Genomic DNA, 21532 nt, shown 5'->3' with positions numbered 1-21532 from the left:
TGCCTCCAAAATGAGCTTCCTTCAGTTGACTAATATCTTCATCAGCTGCAAGAATAAAAGAGTTAGTGTTTCATCTATCGTTGCCCAAAGGTGTTTAACTTTGGGGACCTCCATATCGTAAGAGTAATCGTTTAACAATTTGAAACTGTACCGCGAATGACTTTGCTCCACGATAATTGGTCCCCCAATCAGAAGCCAGTATTTACTTACTTCAGCAACCAAGCTGTTTATAATTCAATTCATGTAGAGCCTGTACCTCCTCTTCAGCGACTAGATATAAAAGATCCAAAATTTACAACGTGAAATATTGTGTCGTGCGCGATATATTTGTTTTGGACATTTGCAAATGTAAGTAAACATGTAAAGCATGCGGTAAGAAGGAAAGCCTGTTTCACTACACGAAGAATACTAACATCATTTACAAAAACAGCAAGTTAATAGCGCCATTTTGTTCGGATTTACATTTTTCTTAATGAACGACCTCCAGTTTGTACCGAATGTAGAGAACAACGTTCTAATCGTGGGTCCTATATAATAGGAGCCGCCTATGAGTATGAACTAAATGTGATATCATTACTTTGTATCATATTTCTGGACGCATAAATTCTATTTATTGTGTATCTCTACAGAAAGGCTGTTGTGGGATATTAGAAACGAGTTAGAATTAGCAGAAATGTTATATGTCATAAGCTTTCAGCATGTGCACTTTTGTTACAATTTTCAGATTGTAACCTTGCTTATTCTTGCGACTGCCCGGATACACTTATTTCTTAAGTACACAGGGACCACTGTAGCTCAGTGTTAGAGCATTCACCTATGGTGCATAGAGTCTCTGGTTTGATCTCAACCCGAGCCAAGCGGGTTTTCTGTTGGACAAAGACCGTGTCCATGGATTTTCTCAGGATTCTCCTTGTTTCCTCCCACTTTCTTCATTCTATCATTTTTCATTCATTCTCGTCATCTTCTTTAGCCTTCACGGCATAATCGTGAGACGTAAAAGTGAAATATTTCATTTCATTTAACTTAAGTATATATAAAACCCAGTTCTTTAGTCGTATAGAATAACGGAAGGGTAGGGTATTATATAACAAGAGGTAATAGTAAGAACTGTTAGGAGAGAAAATGCAATTAAGTCAATCTGGCAAGGGTCTAGAAGGTAAAAACTGGGGGCCAGCCAAAACCCAGATTATGATAAGTATTATGAGTTTACTATAAACTTTCAAAAATATATAAATAGTATCTTAAATTATTTTTGTCACTCAAAGAACTGGGGGGCTAGGCCCCCCGGCCCCGGGTTAGATCCGCCACTGATATCAATTTATGGAGTTGTTATGATATTATTGATGTTTTGTATACGTTTAGTTGAGTTTAATGTTCTTTTTCAGCAGCAAGGCTAATGAGACCTCTCTCGTTCCAAAGGCGAGAATACTTACCACTTATTCACAGGGGATCAAAAATATGCCTGATGAAACCTCTGGAGTGAGAGAATCTTCACGATAATGAGATCTGATAAAACCATAATGAAAATACCCACAAGGGAACATTCCGATTTAGTGAATTGCTGAAAATGATTGCTAGCATTGGATTCAACATCAAAAGAAACAGAGAAAAAAAGGGTGTTTATTAACAGCTATATACAGGGTGGGAGATAAATTAGGGCAAAATACGAAGATAAAACGTAAAACATGTCTAGAAATGCCATGTTAATTTTGAAATGAGTAGAGGGATTGAAGTTAAATGTTGGATATGAAGAATGCATACAGAGCTCCACTGAATAGGCGTAATGTGAAGCATAGGTGACATCTGAAAAGCTGTCATGTTGGAATTAGCACAAGAAGAATATCCGGGAAGGGAGTCATGTGACGTATGGCTTTTGGCGCACACCGTCTATTAAAATCAATAGTGGCCAATACAGTTTGACAACCTGAAAGAGTTCATGACTACATTTTCTGCCCTTCTATAAAGAGACAAAACTGCTGTTCCTCGTTGATTCATGAAGCAATATAGATGAAGAGTTGGTTCAGAAAGAGGACAATGTTGAACTTACCCGACTCCTTATCCCTGATGGTTGCACGTCATTCATACAACAGTTGGACGTGTTCTTTTTCCGTGTAAAAATTTTCTAAAATATAGAACAGACACCGTTCTTTTGTCATCTGACTTCATACATGGCAACAGGACAACTTCATTAACTTGCAATCACTCACCTACTTCCAGTTTACAGCACCAAGGTTCCAAGCTATGATTAGATATGCTTTCTACAAAACTGCATATTAGCAAACAGCACCTTGGCACATTCATGACACCTGCCGACTACTGCTTCAGTTTCAATACCGGTGACAGCTGTGAAAAGCCCAATCGTCCATCTTTATTGTTGTTCAAATGTTCCCGCTGTTGTCTCCATTTTTGTATCAACCACACAATAATTCTTAAAGTCCATAACAGTTACAATTAAAACAGAGATTTCAAATTGTATTGGCCACTATTGATTTCGATAGACGATGTGCATCAAAAGCCGTATATCACATGACCCTTTTTCCGAATATTCTTCTTTTGCTAAATCCAACATGACAGCTTTTCATATGTCATCCATGCTTCACATTACGTTTATTCAATGGAGCTCTACATGTATTCCTCACATCTAACATTTGACTTCAATCCTTCTACTCGTTATAATAAAAAAAAAAGAAAAGAAAAGAAAAAAGAAAAGAAACGAAAAACATGGCATTTCTAGATATTTTCTACGTTTTATCTTCGCGCTTTGCCCTCTTTTATCTCCCACCCGGTATATGGTCTACCACTACACATCTTTTTGTCTGTTTCTTTTAGTGCTGAATCCAGTGCTAGCAATTTTCAGCAATTGAATTCACCAAATCGGAATGTTTTCTTGTCAGGTAAAATCGTGGCAAAAAAAATCGAGTTGTGGGAAACGATACCGTGGCAAACAACACGCTACCGCCTCAGACGCATATTTTTTTCACTCTTGACCCTAGCCATAGGAACTAAATACACGTTTCTGATTGGTTGCATTGGGTCAAGATGGAACAAAACGAGTCCTGCTGGGCTTCTAACCCGTTCCTGCTACTACTACTTCTACTCCTTCTCCTTCTCCTCATCCTCCTCCTCCTATAATTATTATTACTACTTCTATTTATACTATGGATTTGTATAGCAAAACTGCATGCGTAACGCAAGTAAATCACTTTTTGAGTATTATTTTCATCTTATTTTAATGAAAAAAGGGTTACGAAAATTTAAAAAAATAATTTAAAAAAAAACTTTCCTTGGGCCGAGTTTGAACCCACGCCAAAAGCGATTATGATTACTAGCCTGTTGTGCTAGCATGCTCGTTCAGGACTGCCGACAGTAGCTGGCGTTTGATTTCTGCTATATGTATGCTACGGGGCGAGAAACGGATTACTTCAACCAATCAGAACAGCGCATTTAGCTCCTATGGCTAGGATCGAGCGTGATTTAAAAAATATGCGCCTCAGTAAGTCATTTTATTCATCTCTGTGTGTTCTAGCAATTGATGTACTGTATGTCCAATCTTTAGACAAAATATTATAGTAGGCAAAAATACGTCTAAGTTTTAAACATAATTTTGGGCTATATGTGATTAACCATACCATGTACTGTCTTCTTGCTAGTGTTCTAATGAAAGGCTTAATGAAGATATATTCCAGTAATGAGGAAAAGCTCAATGTGGATCAGATCCATCTTAGAAAATGGTGTGGCTATTGCATAGCTTCAATTTTTAGGTTTACGTTTTCATTTTTATGCTTTTATTTATCCTTCTCGAAAACTACAAATAAGGATTTTACACTCACTCAAATCATTTTGTTAACCGTAATGAGATCTACTGATTGATTTATGTCTAATCTTCGGACAATTTTATTGTTAATAATAGTGTAGAATTGTTACATTGGATAGGGAATTAAATTATTTGTTTCTAAACTCATAGATTTGCATATTTTAAGAAATTTGTGTAATAAGTATGAGCTGCAAAAGTTACCTGATATATTGGTTTTAAATTCAATACCTATTTTTTAGTTTAGATTATCCTAGAATCTAGCTTCAGCTCTAGTTGGCGTGTAATACTGTTTACTAATGTGAGGTTTACCATTTATGAATTCAGAAATTGATCCAGTGAAAGCCTAAAAAGGGCTGGTGTATACAGAGTAAAAGACAAAGCTAAGATTGACATCAGGTATGAAGTTTGGAGGTCGGTGGTGCAAGTGCAGAGATGGTAGAGGCAAAGAAAGTGGGAGGTAACGGGAGAACCCTAAGGAAACCTACGCACATGGTGTTTGTTTAACACAAAGTTCACCTGGCGCGAGCTGGGATAGAACCAAGGAACCCTATTTACCAGAGACGAACGCTTTACCACTGAGCCACCGCGGCCCCCAAAAGCGAGGTAGGAATTCAATGTTTAACCCTAAGACAATAAAATGTCACGAAATGCAACGGTGGAAAAACTGCAATCAAGACCAAAAATAATTGTCTGGTGTGGAATGACGTCTACCAGATTCATTGGTCCATACTGCTTCGCAACACCATGAATAGTGAACGATACTTTGAGATGCTTCGAACGTACGTATGACCTGAGATACAAAAATGAGAATATGGAAAGGAATTGCTGTTCATGCACGATGTAGCTCTGCCCCTACGCAATTCCAGTGAGAGCATGGCTTGATGACAATTTCCCTGGCATATGGATTGGCCGCCGAGGACCGATAGAATGGCCTGCATGCAGCCCCGATTTCACCCCATGCGACTTCTTTCTTTGGGGTTGGGCTAAGGAACAAGTGTACAAGTTAAAACCAAGGGATATTAAGAGTCCTGAATAAAATATCCGTGAAGTGTTTGCAAATGTTCCAGTTGAGATGTTAAGAGCCGTGGATTTTGTTCCTCAGAGATTCCAAAAGTGTGTGGAAAATGCATACGTTCAAGTGTAACTTAATAACCAAATGATACACATGTATTCAATGGAAATAAAACTGTGATAGGTTGTTTACTTTTTGAAACATTCATTTTTACTAATACGTACTGACTTTACAACCACCCTGTATATAATCGTCATGTTTTAACGATTTCAAAAAGAATAATATTCACTCCTTTTATCAATGTACTCACTTCAAATACATAGGTCCTTAAAATATTGGTTTAGGTGCAAAGCGAGGAAAATTTTCCAGTACAACGAGTTTCAAAACTGACATCTCCGAATCTGCTTAAACCAGAAATTGGTGAAAGGAAGTCAGTTGTAAAGAGAGGAAAATTGAAAGGAATGCTACAATTCACACAATAATGTCACGTACTCCTACCAGGGTACTCAAGATACAGGAAACTCACGAGAATTATTAACAAACATTTTGATGATTCGTGGGAGAAAAAATGAGATATTTGTATTCTGCAAATTTATAATAGATCCCACCTCCCGTGAGACAGGAAAACGAAGGCAGGCGGAAAACGTTGCTATGCGAATAGAAGGTGGAAAAGAAAAAAATTTCTCTTCTTCTGCCAACGACAAAAGATTAAGCGCTTATACATGTCAAGTTCCTTTCCTCTCTTCACTTTCGAGCGACGATACAAACAAGGAAGAATAGTAAATGTGAAAAAGAATTGAAATTCAATATTTGAACGAAAAAAAAATGAAATAAAATCTTTAAGTTTTACGTCCCAACGGATTTACACGTTAACCTTGAGATGCACGTACGTATATACCTAGAAATGGACAATTCCGGAATTTTTACTTGAAGATGTTCCGGATTTCGGAAAAATTACGGAATTTAGAAAAGTCTGGAATTTAAAAATTCCAATTTCGGAAAAATTCCAGAATTTTTCCGAACTCCGATTTTTTCCCGAAATCTGGAAAGTGAAATTTCCGATTCCGGGAAATTTTGGCCGTCCCTAGTATACGCATATATACTTCAAAGGGTTTATATAAAATCAGAGACACGTACGCAACCACGGAGCTTACTTTCGCTCGATTTATTATTGTGTTTATGCGTATTTCTGTAATGAAAAATTAATTGTTATTTCTATCTATCTTATTTGAATTATATGGATTACTTTTTCTTTCAATAGCAAAACATACAAACTTTTACTAAGCGAAAAATACTTCTTCTCTAGTAGAATTCATGAACAGTTCAATCATATCTGTAAGTTCTGTACATTGTATGTCTTTCTGTGGCCAAATACAAATTGCCTCCATTAGTTTATATTGAAGTACTGGTTAGTGTTCCAGGTAATTTAATTTATTATTAAGTAAACAGAATATATTGAAATACAATGCTGAGATTCTTTCATTTTTTGCTAATTACAAGAGAGTAATAGTTTCATGTTTTATAGAAATTATTTATTCTATTAAATCCATTGATAATAAAATACCTCATCGATGCTTTCTCGAACTGAGATTTCATGGAAACAGACGCAGCCAATCTCTCTGCTTCTGCGTTGCCCCTCCTCCATTGTGACCATTCTGTCTCCCCATTGGTCGTTCTTGTTCCCAACAAGAACTACAGGGACATCTGTCACTGTCTCCTGAAAGTAAAAGAACAAAAATGTTACTAAATTTAAGGATGACCACACGTGTAACTGAATATGATAAAACAAATCATATCAAACTTGAAACAATAGTGAAACCAATGTAATAATCTTTGTTGTTTTTGTTCATTTGATAGTCGAGTTTCGGTTCAGGGCGAGAGGTTAATATTTTGGTATGTCCATTCCATCTGCGAGAAAAATAATTCAGCTCTGAATTATTTCCGAAAAAGAAGATATTAAAATTTGATAGTGAATTCAACGTGCGTTTATTAAACGAGAAAAATAACACTCTATGCTTCTTTAATACGTGAATATAAAACGTATATGTAAAGGCTGGCATATTACCAATAGATGTTACCATGTGTACCCTATCATGCCAATGCGTTTCGCAGCGAGCAACAATATTCAAAATAATCGAATTAAATTCAAGAGATCCATATTCAGTTTGTCCAAAGGAAGTTAAATAAATAGTACCTAGAGAATAATGCGAGTAGATTTTGACATTATATTTCTTTCATTATTGAGAGCGCATAATTCTCTGAAATAAACACCCAACAATGAAACTCTCTCAATAATGAAAGAAATACTTTTTTCTTGTTTTTGTAAACCTTTTATCGGATTGCTGTCCATCACTTTTTTTCTTTTTTTTTCTAATCTTGGATCATATTCACTATGACACTAAGGCGGACATCCAGAATTTTTTCTTGGGAGGAGCTTTTTTTTTCTGCGAAGGGTCCAATATGTCTAAGTAGTATTAAATCGGTATTATTCTGCACCGAAAAGATAATAAATAATTGTTAATTACTGCTACCTGGTTCTCAGAAAATTTGATAGAATTTGTGACGCCAACCTGAGACGTTACAAAATCCCATCTCGAGAGACACAAATTCCCATTTTGTTCTTGAATTTCCCACGTTATACTAATAACAAAAATTTCTAAACTTAGAAAACATGAACAGTAAAATTAGTATATTATATATTAGTCATTTTTTCAATATATGAGTGAATTAATAAAAAATCCGATCGTCTACGTTTATCAAACAGTTTGTGAACAAGTATTTTCCTTAATTGCAAGAGACAATTGAAAATGATGATAAAATTAAGTACATTTTGTTATAAGTTCTATTTCCATCATACTCTTGTGCCATAATCATCTACTGACAGTGGCATATTTACGATTTTGTTTCGGGAGGGGCTTTGCTAACTTTCGGGGGGGCTTTGCCTGGAAATGTGAAAATTCTGCAAGATGTTTCATTGACTTTACTATAATAAGTAAGATTTCGGGGGGGGAGGGCTTAAGCCCGGAAGCCACCCCCCTAAATATGCCACTGCCTACTGACCGTAATACAACTAGATAAACTTCATTCTTTAGTCATTTCGTATGGAACGTTGTGGAAGTTGGGCGTTTCTCGTTTTATTTTCTTCCGTTAATTCTCTTTTTCTTTCATTTCTGGTTTTTCAAAATACCAGAGTATAATTAATGCTCCTTTGCGCTCGTCATTTGAGATTCCAAAGTTACTTTATAAATCCCCTTAACACTAACATGCATTTTTTATAGTAACAAAATTTGACAATTACAATTAATTTCAAGTTTATTGAACTCATTTGTCTACTTCTCGCCCATAGACAGTTTGCTCATGCCACTTTAATAGAGATATGAAAAATCCCATATATCCTGCCAATTGTTACAAAAATTCCCTTTATCCCATTTCTAGAAACCATTGTCAAAAAATCGCACAATATGGGATTTTTCCCACGGGTTGGCATCACTGGATAGAACTAGATTATAAGGCAAAGAAGATGTAAAATCAATCTTTAGCCAGTGATGCCAACCCGTGTGAAAAATCCTATATTGTGGGATATTTTCACAATGATTTCTCGAAATGGGATAAAGGTAATTTTCGTAAAAAAAAATTGGCACGATTTATAGGATGTTTCATCTATTCCATTGACGCCAACAAAGTTGTCTATGGGTAAGAAGTAAACAACTGTGTCTTCAATTAACTTGAAATTAATGTTAATTGTCAAATTTTGTTATAATGAAACGGATGTTAGTGTGAAAGTGATCTCAGTTAGGGCACTAGTGTCGTTAGCTTTTTAAATCGGGGGGGGAGGGGGTCAGATGAATCAAAATCGAAATCATCTTTCCGACAAAAGTTATATATACAAAGTAGTATAGTTTCTTTAAATATACGTATTTGACTAAAATCTGGGGGGACGCCTGCCTCGACCCCCGCTAACGACGCTCGTGGTTAGGGACTTGCAAATCTCAAAAAAGTAAATGCCAAAGAACGTTAATTACACTGTGGTATTTAAAAGCAAAGAGAGAGAGAGAGAGAGAGAGAGAGAGAGAGAGAGAGAGAGGAAGAAAGAAACAAAATTAACGGAAGAAAATAAAACTGGAAATGTCCAACTTCCAAATCATTCCATAAGAAATGACTGAAGACTGATAGTTTTATGACATTTAGTGGAAGATTATGGAACAAACGCATGATGGAAATACTGAACTCACCTGTCATCAACATTTACAATTATTTCTTTCAATTAAGGAAAATACTTGTTCACAAACTGATTAATGTAGACGATCGGAATTTTTGAATAATTCACTCATACATGCAAGAAAATGACTGTTATACACTAATTTACCATTCATATTTTCTAAGTTTAGAAAATTTTGTTATTAGAATAGCGTGGGGAATTCAAGAGCAAAATGAGAATTTCTGCGTCTTGAGATGGGATTTTATAACGATTCAGGTTGGCATCATTGTCTTTAGCTACATTACTCATTTCTCTGTTACACAAGTATAGTTATGTTAAGAAAGTATACAAATGTTAGTCGAGTTTCGAAGATTTTGGGAGGTTCAGACCCGGTGGATGCACCCTTTGGTGACACCACACTGCATTATATCGTTCTTTAGACAATCTCTCCATAGCTTGGACCTATTGGTCTACATATGAGGTTGAGTCAACAATCAAAGAAAAATATTTGGAGTTCTTTAATTCTTGACAAATTGAGTTTCTTACTTTTTGAGTCATGAGCTCAATCATTTTGTTACGTGTTGAAGAGGAAAGCTAATTTATAGTGTCATTACAGAAATTATCATATTTGCCAATATGTTTCGTCAAGAAAGGGTCAAATTAAGCTATTAACTTACTAAAGTTTTTTTTCCTATTTGAACCCAAAATTTCGTTGTCACCTCTAAGAAGCAGTACCCTTGACGTTAAGGCTCTAATAGCCGCAACAACCTCGTGTTAAAACATTTCTCCAAGAGTAGGTTGCATTACCCAGTTGTTGTGTAAACATTCTATCAACACGATTGAGAGCAGTGCTTCTTACTAGTAGAGTATTTGAGACATTATGTATAGGCGAAGTTTCATGATGACATCCATGCATTTCTCAGTTTTCTCGATATTATTGAAACCATCTTTATTGTCAAATTTAAATTTATGACTAACATTGAATTCCAAACATGGTTTACAAAGTAGTGATCCCTTTCTTTCAGAAAAAATCAACTAAATTCTATGACTAACTTCATATTATAATCTTCGTCCAAATAGTGATTTGGCAGATATCGATGGTGGTCATATACTTTTAGTAAAACCACATGAGATATTCTAATCAAAGCAATGTTTTGCTTTTAAATCTCTGAAATGTAAAGATTTTTCTTCGGCGCTTTTAATACATCTGAGATTCTATTAATTTTTAAAGATCTACCACTTGTTTTCTCATCAATTATCTTGGTCTCACAAAATAGAACACGTACAGTTCAGAACAACTGGCCATGTAAACGTCAGTCAATAAGTGATCACCGAGATGTTTAGTTCTTCGGAAAGTTCTCGAATAGTTATTTGGTTTGAACAAATCATTCGTGGCACTTTTTGCAAGTTTTCGTCTGTTTTTAGCATCGAAAGACTCTCGATCGTTGCTCGTTTCCAACCAACTCCTTGTTGCTTTTTAATCGCTCATACCATTTGTAAACAGTCTTCAATGCCACCGCTTCATCTCCATATCACTGATTTCGTGAGCTTCTTTCGTACTTTTTTTTTTTTTTTTTTCAGCTTAGAACGAAACTTACTGTTGCCGCGCAACAGACATTCTTAACACGTTCTCACTCTTCTGCCTCTGGAAGCCAACTGTCACGACCAGTGTTGCCAATAACCTCTGAAGAAAATAGGTTAAATGGCCTTCGGAAATAAGCTTTTTACGCAAAAAAAAAAAAAAAAAAAAAAAAAAGGCTAATTTTGAACTGCTAACCTGTAACACACATTGTAGATTTTAAACCTCATTTTTGTGTGTAGGATTATAAGTGAGTTATAGTAAAATTTGAAATGTTTAATTTTATTCACTGAAGACTAACAAGCAACATACATAACTAAATTACAATAATACCCATCAACAACTCATCTGATTTGTGAAAGTCAACAACTATAATTATCGGTTTCAATGAAATAAGTCATCGTCGATGATGTAGCACCTAACCGAGGAGCTGGAACTGGATGCACAATCGGATTGTGGATTGGTTGTGTTCATGTAGACTGCCATTGCCCCAATTTTCAGTAGTACTTCTTTCAGCAGGTCATAGTCCTTACAAACACTTCTTATTACTCCGTACACCCACATGAATTATCATGATTGCATTGAGAGTTTTCAAGCTAATTAGATATCCTATTTGTTTCCTTTAATAAACAAACACAATTTCTGTGGCTTGAAGAATCGAACAGTTTCCTAAATTTGTAGTAGAAAATTTTCATTCTTGTAATAAAATATGAAAAATAAATTATGAAAAAGTAGCAAACAGGGCCGTTACGGGAGCGACATTAAAATTCTTTCTGAGTCGAGAAGTTTAAGTAATTGTAAATATGTGAGTAGGGAGAGGAGAAGAAGAAGAATGAAAAACAAGTGTTTGTTGCGTAATAAAACACCCCCTGTCTAGAGAAATCAATTATTATAATATTATATAATTAAAAATAGGCTAACTTTTAAAAATTATATTTTATTTTCAAAGAGAAAGTATTTCCAGAATTAATTTAACGGCTAATAAAAAGCCAAAAATGGCAAGATTCTCATAAAATAAGCTATATTTAAGGCTATAAGCATTTCATAGATTTGTATGGCTAAATGCCTCTTCAAATAGACTAGATTTAACCAAAAATAGGCTTAATTGGCATCACTGGTCACAGCTTGTTTAAACTCGACACTGACTTTACCAAAGATTTATGCTACCGGGCTTTCTAGTTGAAAGGGATACAACATCGACAGATGGCGCTGTGCAACTACATTCACCGTACTTCTTGATCAAACCTTGTATATTGATCGACAGTTCACATCGAGATAAACAAAAATGAGATAAATTCTGATGAGTAGCTTTCGAGAAACAGAAAAACAATTTTTATGGCATTACAGGGTGTCTATATCACGAAAAAGTCACAAAATCAGAAAACAGTCATGAAAGGCAGGAAAAAGTCACGAAATTTAGCTTTTGGGTCACGATTTTTTAAAAATCTTTACCAACATAAGTACAGACTGGAAATTTTTTTCTATAAAACGGCAAAATTCACTACCAAAAACGTCTATGGTTGGCTTTAGACGCTACCAAATCGCAAGCAAAGCACACATCTATTGTATGCATGAAAATTCAGCCTAATTCGCACCCAAATTCGTTCTTGAGAATGTTACGAAATTTTATGGCTTGGTAAAGAAAAGGTCACAAAAAAAGTCAGGAAATTTCATTTTGGAATTTTAGTAGACACCCTGCGTTAAAACTTATGTCGTTCGTTGTCAATTTGATGCTATTAACAGTTTTTATTCTACTGCAAATGATTATTTATTTATTGTATATGGAAAACATACACCGTTAAATAGCACATTGTTTCTATTGTTATATGATTTTTCCTAACAGCGTATATCATCCTAACATGGGACACATACTGCTTGTAAAAAGCACGAACACAGTGTCACACACGATACAATAAAACAACGTTAATTTGATTGTAATGTTTTTTTAGTAAACTTCACGAGATGTACACGTTTAAAAGTAGAGAATTTTCTTTCCACTAGCAAATATTTTCCTTATTTCTTTCTAATTTACATTGACATCGTTTACCTCACGTTGTTATGGAAACGGTTTCTTTAGTGACTACGAATATCCGGATGTACAAAAAGATACAAGATATTTACTGGTTACAAAAGCCGAAGCGGAAGTCCAATATAAAAACCCCACAGAAACAGCATCTTCCGGTGGAAGCTATTCGATTAGTTGAAAAAAAAAAGGAAGCGAAACACAAAGCAAATAGATACAAAACTTTCCAAGATCTCTTACTCAATGTGTTAGCTTCAAAAGAAGTTGACTAGAACTTGTAAACTGTACTTGTAAACTTGTAAGGGTTACAAATTTAATGGTTGTTTATTATTTGTCGACAAAGGAATGTGGAAGCACTTAATCTACGAAAGTTTAAGAAACCAAAAGTTTCTCTCCTGTTTTCTTTTCTTTTTTCTTTTTTTTAAAATCAGTCAACATTACTATTACGTTACTATAGTGATGTTTTCATAATTATAATTTCCAGCTTGGAAAATTGTAAAACAAAATAATTAATCTTACAAAGTAAACAAAGAATCTAGCGATGAAAATTACATCTTTCCTTTTACTGAATATTTAATAATTTCTCGGAGTTCTTACATCTATAATAGCAGACACCAAGAAAAATTGTAATAAGAAATTGGTCTTATGTGTGTGTTAGTTAGTTTGTTGATAGATTGGAATTTAACGCTCTACAAGAAATTGGAACACTTCGTATACGCATCTTAATGAATCACCCCCACTCCTTCGTTTACATTCTAGGTCAAGTATCAAAGAAACACCAATCACGTATTTAATTATCACTAGCAGAATGCCCGTTCTTGGATCTGGGAGAACACGTTTCATTTTGAACATAAAGGGCGACTAAAACTCTCACCAATCAACTTAAGGACCCCAAAAACTATGAATTCGACACTAATATCGGTCATTTTTAATTTTTACATGTCCCGATCCCTCCTTAGAAGTACCAGTGCGGGATGAATTTGGATTTAAACGGCATCGGAAGTGCCACTGTTCATATCAGCGATCCCGAAAACTATGGATTCGGCACTAATATCGGCCACTTTCAATTATATATATGAAAAATCAATAAATCAATTAACCAAGATATGGACAACTTTTATAATAATGGCAATCTCTCCCTCCCTCCATCTTCCAGCCCTCCATGTCGAATTTTCGAAAATTCATTGTTAGAGGTACCTTACGTCAGAAATCTTGTACTGTCCAAATTCCAAATATCTAGCTTAAGTAGCTTGGCCTAGATGCCAGTCAGTCACTCTGGCAGGACTTCTCTTATATTATGCAGAGACAGAAAAGTGACTCATTCACACACATAAGGTTGCCAACCGTCCGATATTTTACAGGACAGTTTGGTTTTTGACCTCCTTGTCCACGTTCGTGTCCGGTACGGCCTCAAAACCGGACGTTAAATGTTCGGTAATTTTTCCTCTTACCAGTCATCTCCAAGTAAATGCTGTATCGAATGCGTATTCAGTGTTATGAAGAATCTTTGGAGTGACGGAATGAATAGTTTGTTGATGAACATGGTTAAAGCAGAGATTATAATTCGCTTTGATATCGACCTGTCGTGCGTGGAATTTGCTGAAGAGTTGAAGGCAGGAAAACTTCCTGAACTTATCATAACTGCTAAAGGTTAACAAAAGTACATTTTTAAGAGCGCAGCTAGCACTGCCTCATACTCAGCTACATCCTCCAATTAAATATTGCATCCAGATCCAGTAAAAATATGTAGGCATTATGAGATTTCCCAGGGGCGGATCCAGGACCGACTTCTGGGGGGGGGGGCGGTAGGTTGTCATAATGCTACTTTTAAGGGCTCCAAACTCTGGGATGGATTTTATTTATATATATATTAAACAAGAAAGTTTCCTTTTTTGGTGGGGCGATTGCCCCGATCGCCCCCCCCCCCTGGATCCGCCTCTGATATTATCCCAGAGAAGCTGGTAAGACTTATTTTTCAAGTATATTTTGTTTATGCCATAATTATATTACCAATTATATTTGCTTTTCTGTTTTAAATACAATGTATTATTGATGGTAGACTACAAAAATTACATGTGCCGACTCAACCGTAACTGGAATAAGTAAGTTTAATAAATACTTCAAAAGTAAACAAAGCCATTAAATTCGAACTTCGAATCGCTCAATTTTATGTGGAGTAACCACTTTTAGGTTATCCACATTTTTGGCGAGCGATGATGTCAGAATCTTAAGAGTATACGTACTCCAGGAAGGTGTCCGATTTTTCCATTTTCAAAACTTGGCAACCCTGCACAAATATCTAGACCATAGTACAGTAGCTAGAAACGTAAACTTTGACAGAAAACTCCTTTCCTTTTGTCACAGAAGTTCGAGATGAGATCTTTTGAAATACGTATCCTGAGCGGTTAAAGAGGCGTTTATTTATTTATTTATAATTTTTTCAACAATCGAACATCTCAGGAATCGCCGAAGTTAGGAATATGAAAATAGTCATTTAAACTCTTATTAAAAATTCACTGAACACATGTTTCAGTGTTTTCGAAAATTCCACTCTGAAATATGGAAAGGCGGCATTTTCTACAATATCCACAGTTATAATTTTTTATTCATAAAATACCTACTGTGAAAATTTGCTTAGGTTGGAGATGTAAAATTCAGTATTTAAACTCTTAGTGAAAAATAAAGGAATACGTGTTTTAAACCTTTTCGAAGTTTCATTCCTAAAAGAAGAAAAGGAGCAATTTCTATATAGTAGTTAAATTTCCGATTTTTTATTTTAAAAAAAGGTTGGATATGAAGATTCGCTTAAGTTGGAGATGTAAAATTCAGTATTATAAATTGTTAATCGAATATAGGCTATAATATAAAACTGAAAGTGACTAGCTATATTTGTGACTTCGTAACTCTTAAATTATCCGACTGATCTCGATCACATTTTCAACATAGATGAGTTTCAGGTCAGAGATGTTTTTTTTTATCATTTCACTTTGACGGTTAAACTTATGAGGGAGGGAAGACATATATTAAAACTTAATATCTCTTGAACCACTCTAACAATCTCGATCAAATTTTCAACATAGATGAGGTTCGGACTTGGGATGGTTTTTATCATTTCATTTTGACGGTGCAACTTGGGGGAGGGGAGATATATACAAATTATATATATATATATTGCAAGTTAGTGTAGTAAGAATTCTGCATTGAATTTGTGATGTGTAGGCCCAGGTAAATAGTATTTTGTGATTGTTCTTTGGTTTCTCATTGTTTGGACCGTGTCAAGTGGCAGTATTCTTGTCGTGCAGCGTTGTTTTTGTGTGATGTTGTTGCTTTATGTAAACAAATAAGATGGGTAAGGAATGTGACTTGTTGCCATGTGAACAAGGCATAATTCTTGCTTTGCTCAGCTAAGGTAAATTTCTAAAGGAGATGGGTGGAATACTCAAAATCCAACACTTGACGGCAGGAAGAGTAATTCACAAGCAAAAACAGCATAACAATTGTCCCTTTCTCAACAATGTGATACAGAAAAGAAAGCATCACCCACAGCAGATGCCAAATAAAGCCAATAGCACTGAACAATGAAGGAATGAGTTCCCGACAATTCGCTTCTCTAATTCGAGATGATCTGGGAACTGCAGTTGCTCGTACATCTATATTGTCATGACTGTATGGAGAGGATATTAGAAGAAGAAACCACGTAAGAAGTCGAAGCTGACAAAATCACAGAGGTCATCAACACATAGGCGTGGGAGATGATATGCAACTTGGACTTAAGACAACTGGAAGCACGTGGTTTTTCGACATTGAAAATAAATTTAGAATAGTGAGAAACGATGGTGGTGTGAAGTGGATACGAACGAGCAAGGAACTTGACAAGGATTATGTTTCAGACAGGCAAAACTTCAGTTACTGAGTAATGGTATGGGTTGGTTCACCGCTAAAGGTGTCAGAAGGATGGATATATGTGGAGGGTCAGTTGATGCACCAAAATATCTCAAACTCTGATACGTAAAGTTCTTACAACAGCTAAAGGTTACTTTTCTAAAGCAAATATAGACTATTTCTTTTTGTAAGACGATAATGCTTCATGTCACCGAGGAAAATTCGTTATTACGTAGTTCAAGAATATGAGTATTCAGAGACTCATGTGGCCTCCAAACTCACCTGACATGAATCCAATTGAAAATGTGTGAGTCAATGTAAGCAGAAGAATCTTTAAACAACTATCTCGAATAGAATGAAACTCACGGAACAGATAATCCGTATGTGATTCCATGAAATCGAGGTTTCATTTTGCAATAACCTTGTTAGTAACAAGCCTCGATGATTCACTGCATTGCAGAAGGCCCATAGTGGACATACAAAACACTAGTTTACTCTATTGTACCTCCCGATGTTCGTACACAATATATCCTAGCCTTAGGATATTACATTTTTTGTTTTGTGCTATTCTTGTCGATCTTTTTTACTTTTATGTATAACTCTTTCTACAAACGATCTGGTTGAAAACACACATAACTACTAATATATGCATATAAACTTATTATATTCATTTCAATATCCTAAAATTGTGCCGCAAGTATTAAGGATGAACTGCTCATTGAGAACATGCAATGTAATGTTATCAGGAATTCAGGTAAAAAATCATTTTGGTTAATTTACTGGTTAAAACCATATCCGAGCAAGTGACGCTATATATATAATGATCGAAAATGACCGATATTAGTATCGAATCCATAGTTTTCGGGGTCCCTGAGTTGAACAGTGACACTTCCGATGCCGTTTATATCCAAATTCAGTCCCCATTGATCCCTATGCCCAAAATAAAGTATTCTCTCCGTGCAAAGAACAGGCAATCTGCTAGTTAAAAATAAGGGAAACCGCGCTTCGATGATTCCACTTCTAAAGGGAAAAAAGAGGGCAACTTCTAATACACTAAATTTTCAATTCTTTTATTCAAAAAGTGACGAAATGTGAGAATTCACTTAGGCTGGAGATGCGAAGTTCGATGCATAAATCCTTAATGAAAAATAATGGAATATACAGTATATATATATTTAAGAGTTTACGAAAACTCCTTTTCTCAAGGATGAAAGAGGACTAAACGGCGTGACAAACATCTTGGCATTTGAAGCGGCGCTCGAAGTTCCCTTTAAATGCTGATAGCAAATGAGAGGCCAGCGGTATTGCCATGTTTATTTTGTACACATCCATGTCTATCCTCTGCCACCTGATCGCGCTGTAGTTTATCTGCTTGGTCATAGCCACACCTCTTAGCATTCGGCAACGTCGCGTCAGAGCTTGCGTTTTATTCGTTTAGCTGAAATGACAAGATGTTTGTTACAGGCTTTAATTTCTACAATATTCGAATTCGGGGTTTATACTCAGTAAATTTTATTCTTACAGAATGTATTGAAATCTTCAAATCTAGGAATGTCAGCTGAAAAACAAAATTAAAGCTATGCAATACAATACTAAAACCAATAGTCGTGTCTGGTTCGGAAAGTTGGGTAATGGCCACGAAAGAGGACGAATGGTTAGTGAGATGGGACAGAGAAATACTGCGAAAAATATATGGACCAACAAGAGAGAATAACACGTGACGCATTAGAACAAATGTAGAATTACAAAATCTATACGATCAGTCAAATATAATTGAAAGAATCAAACAAGAAAGACCAACATGAGCAGGATATGTACAGCACATGCACGAAAGTAGAGCTTCTATAAAGTGTTCATAGAGAAATTAGACGGTCGAAAGAGAAGAAAGTGAATAGATGACATAGAAGATGACGTAAAGAAATTAGGAATTAGGGACTGGAGAAGAAAAGCAGAGAAACGAGAAGATGGAGGAGAGTGGATAGGGAGGCCAAGGCACTCCATGGTCTGTAGCATCGACCAGTACGTAAGTATATCGTATTCTTTCCGCACGAAATGAAAAAAAAAAAAAAAAACTACCATATTGATACGGTATAAATATTATAGACATAATTCCACTCCTGAAAGCTTGGACATACTTTTCTATTAAGATAATTAGTTATTCGCTGCAAACCTTCGGCTCTTCTTCAAATTGCCTGCATGCTAGCGACATCTATTATTCTGGCTGTCAACTATTGGAAATTAGCGTGATTGACACACTGATGCGTTTGTAATAAAGATTAAGAATATTGAAATATTTTGCCTAGATGTTTATTATCATCCGAGACTTTAAAAAGTATTACATATTAACGTTATTCATGGACCGATATATGTGGAAACCGTCTCCAAATATGTTGTTTTCAATCTAAAATGAAGGATTTTTTTTTAATCGGACGAGCCGTTTGGGCAACGTAAATGAAAATGCAACGTTGCCATTTACCCGGACCCATAATATAAGTGAATGACGTTACTGTCTTTTACGCTTACGTGTCAATGGCCAACACCCACTTGAAATATGCCACCATTCACATTATGTTGTGGGTGCAAGTAAACGGCAACATTGCATTTTCATTTAATATTGGGCGCATAAAGAGTGCACAGCAGAAACGACTCATCCGATTTAAAAAAATTCTTCACTTTAGATTGAAAACATCATATTTGGAGACGGTTTCCCCTCTTACATTTTGTTGTAACTCTGATAATAATAAAGTTGCCCTATGACAGGGGACTCCTTACGGTTAACTAGTGGAGAATTCATTTTCTACCTGGAGGAATACAAAGACTTCCGGGAGTGGAATTAATATGTAGATTATTATTTGATTGAAATATTCAAAATACAACCAGGGAATGCTTGCTCAGAACGAAAATTCCCTCAGGCTCCGTTTGGATATTGTCCCTGATCGAAGCAGTAGTGATTTTGCAGTACACTAGAGATTATAACATATTACTATTGTGTTCTAGATTAACTCGTAAATATCATTTAGCATGAATAATATTTGTTTCAGCAAGTGAGTTATTGTATTTTTATAAAATGAGGATGCCAATTAGTGTATTTACATAAACTTGGAAAAATAGACATCTAGATAAAAAACGAGATAGTATTTCTACATACTTAGTTGGTTATTTATCTATTTATTCATATAGAGGAAGAAGAAAGCACATGGAATTTTACAAATTACCTTCCTTGAATCTCCAATGCAATGCTAATGTAATCAAATTTTATAATATTATACGAGGTACATCAATGTTAAGGAATCCTATTACTATGTAATTAATATATTTTAAAATAGCATTAAGATACTTTAAACACTATACAAAAAAAATGGAAAAATAAATGTAATATAGAAAAAAAAACGTACTACATGCACGTACAGAACCTCTCTTTTCCAAGGGTGATGCTCTTTACAATTTCAGAACAAACACCATCCCGGAGGATCAGAATTCCATACCCCTTAACAAGTATTACACCAGCAATAATGATCATCTATAAGTAACGTTGAAGATAAGGAAGATTTTAAAAGAGGAAACGAAAACAAAAATGAAATGCATAAGAGAGAAAATAAAAACAAGGTGAATGCAACTGGAAGGTTATCCTCTTCGGAATTTCGGAAGATCCAACGTAATCTCTTTACGAAGGAGTTGTGCAGAAGGTAAGCAAAGAAAACCCACAAGAATAAATTAAAAGTTCTATTATTTATTTATTTATTTATTTAAAGAGAAAAGAAAATACAATGCACCTAGTACAAATTACAATAGCACATTGGAAATTCTAAATGAAGAGTGACTTACAAAGTAAACTAACTTTTCTTGTCTGCAGTAAAATTGTTGAAGTGGCTAGTTGACACAGTTGCAAAGACTTATAGCACGGCCAACAAGAGATGGTCTCTGACGTTTCTTACCACATGCGGTGGGACATTGCAGCCCCTACTTTGATACCAGTGTTACCAACCACGATTACTCTGTTTTATACCATTAATTAAATTACCACTACAGTTGCACCGAAAAAAAATTTGACACGCGAGTAGTGGCAATGTCACTGCGAGCTGTCAGAGACGTTCTCTTACTGGATGCACTATAGTCTCTTTTTACTGTTACCAACAAGCATAAGCGAGACTGACGACTGAAATCGTTTCGCGTTTTTTCCTCAAATAATGTTACTGTTGTGATTTGACATGAGTTGTCCTTTACCCAAGTAGCATTCTATCCTTACAGTACTGAACCTGTTGTATATTATATAAAATACGGATTCAGTACTACAAGAATTGAATATTATTTTGGTTAATGGGCACTATTCTTCAGGTCAAAGTAAAGCGAAAATATTATACACTGGTATACCCCCCGGGGCCGCCTTCAGCCGCTATAGAGCATCAAAAGTTTCACTATGTGGCAACGTCACACATTAACTTAGCTCTACGAATCCATCAGAGTTACATCCATTATTACGCTCAGTGGCGTATTTAGGGGGGCTTCCGGGCTTAAGACCCCCCGAAATTTTACTTACTATAGTAAAGTATATGAAATATCTCGCAGAATTTTCACATTTTCAGGCAAAGCCTCCCGAAAGTTAGCAAAGCCCCCCCGTAACAAAATCATAAATACGCCACTGATTACGCAAATAAGTGGTGCTAGTGTCAGCGTGTAATAGACTTTAACTGCTATCTGGAAAGTATCGATATAAATGTTTGATGAATTGGTAGATCTACTGTATGGTTCTTTATCTGCGAATATTATATCTATCTATATATGCTTTGACTTTTAGAATAGCGCTATGTAGTCCGTGGGCGCCAGTTTTAGAACACCTGATGTATATATGACCTGAAATGAGACTGAATTTCTTCCTTTTCCGGTTTTACCAGACCGGTTAATGTGAAGACTATTCTTGCGATGTTGAGTCGATTCTAAAAAAGTCGCTTCATGCTATCTATGATCGTTGAAACCAGAAACGGTTGATTTCTACCGTTTGAAGTTTACTGTAATTGGATGGATTT

The 21532-nt window shown here is 35.5% G+C and overlaps 1 protein-coding gene across 1 annotated transcript in view; it reads right to left on the bottom strand.

The window, feature by feature from the left end:
- LOC145669715 (ras-related and estrogen-regulated growth inhibitor) overlaps positions 1-21532 on the bottom strand; it is a 342459-nt gene that overhangs the window by 103347 nt on the left and 217580 nt on the right. The window contains exon 5 of the mRNA XM_081738029.1: positions 6391-6543. Within this exon, the coding sequence (XP_081594155.1) occupies positions 6391-6543 (153 nt within the window). The remainder of the gene's footprint in view (positions 1-6390; positions 6544-21532) is intronic.

The sequence above is a fragment of the Thermobia domestica genome, chromosome 14, assembly GCF_964235325.1.
Source record: "Thermobia domestica chromosome 14, izTheDome1.hap1.1, whole genome shotgun sequence".
In the NCBI taxonomy this organism is placed as follows: Eukaryota; Metazoa; Arthropoda; class Insecta; order Zygentoma; family Lepismatidae; genus Thermobia; species Thermobia domestica.
This window is presented reverse-complemented; position numbering and strand designations above follow the sequence as displayed.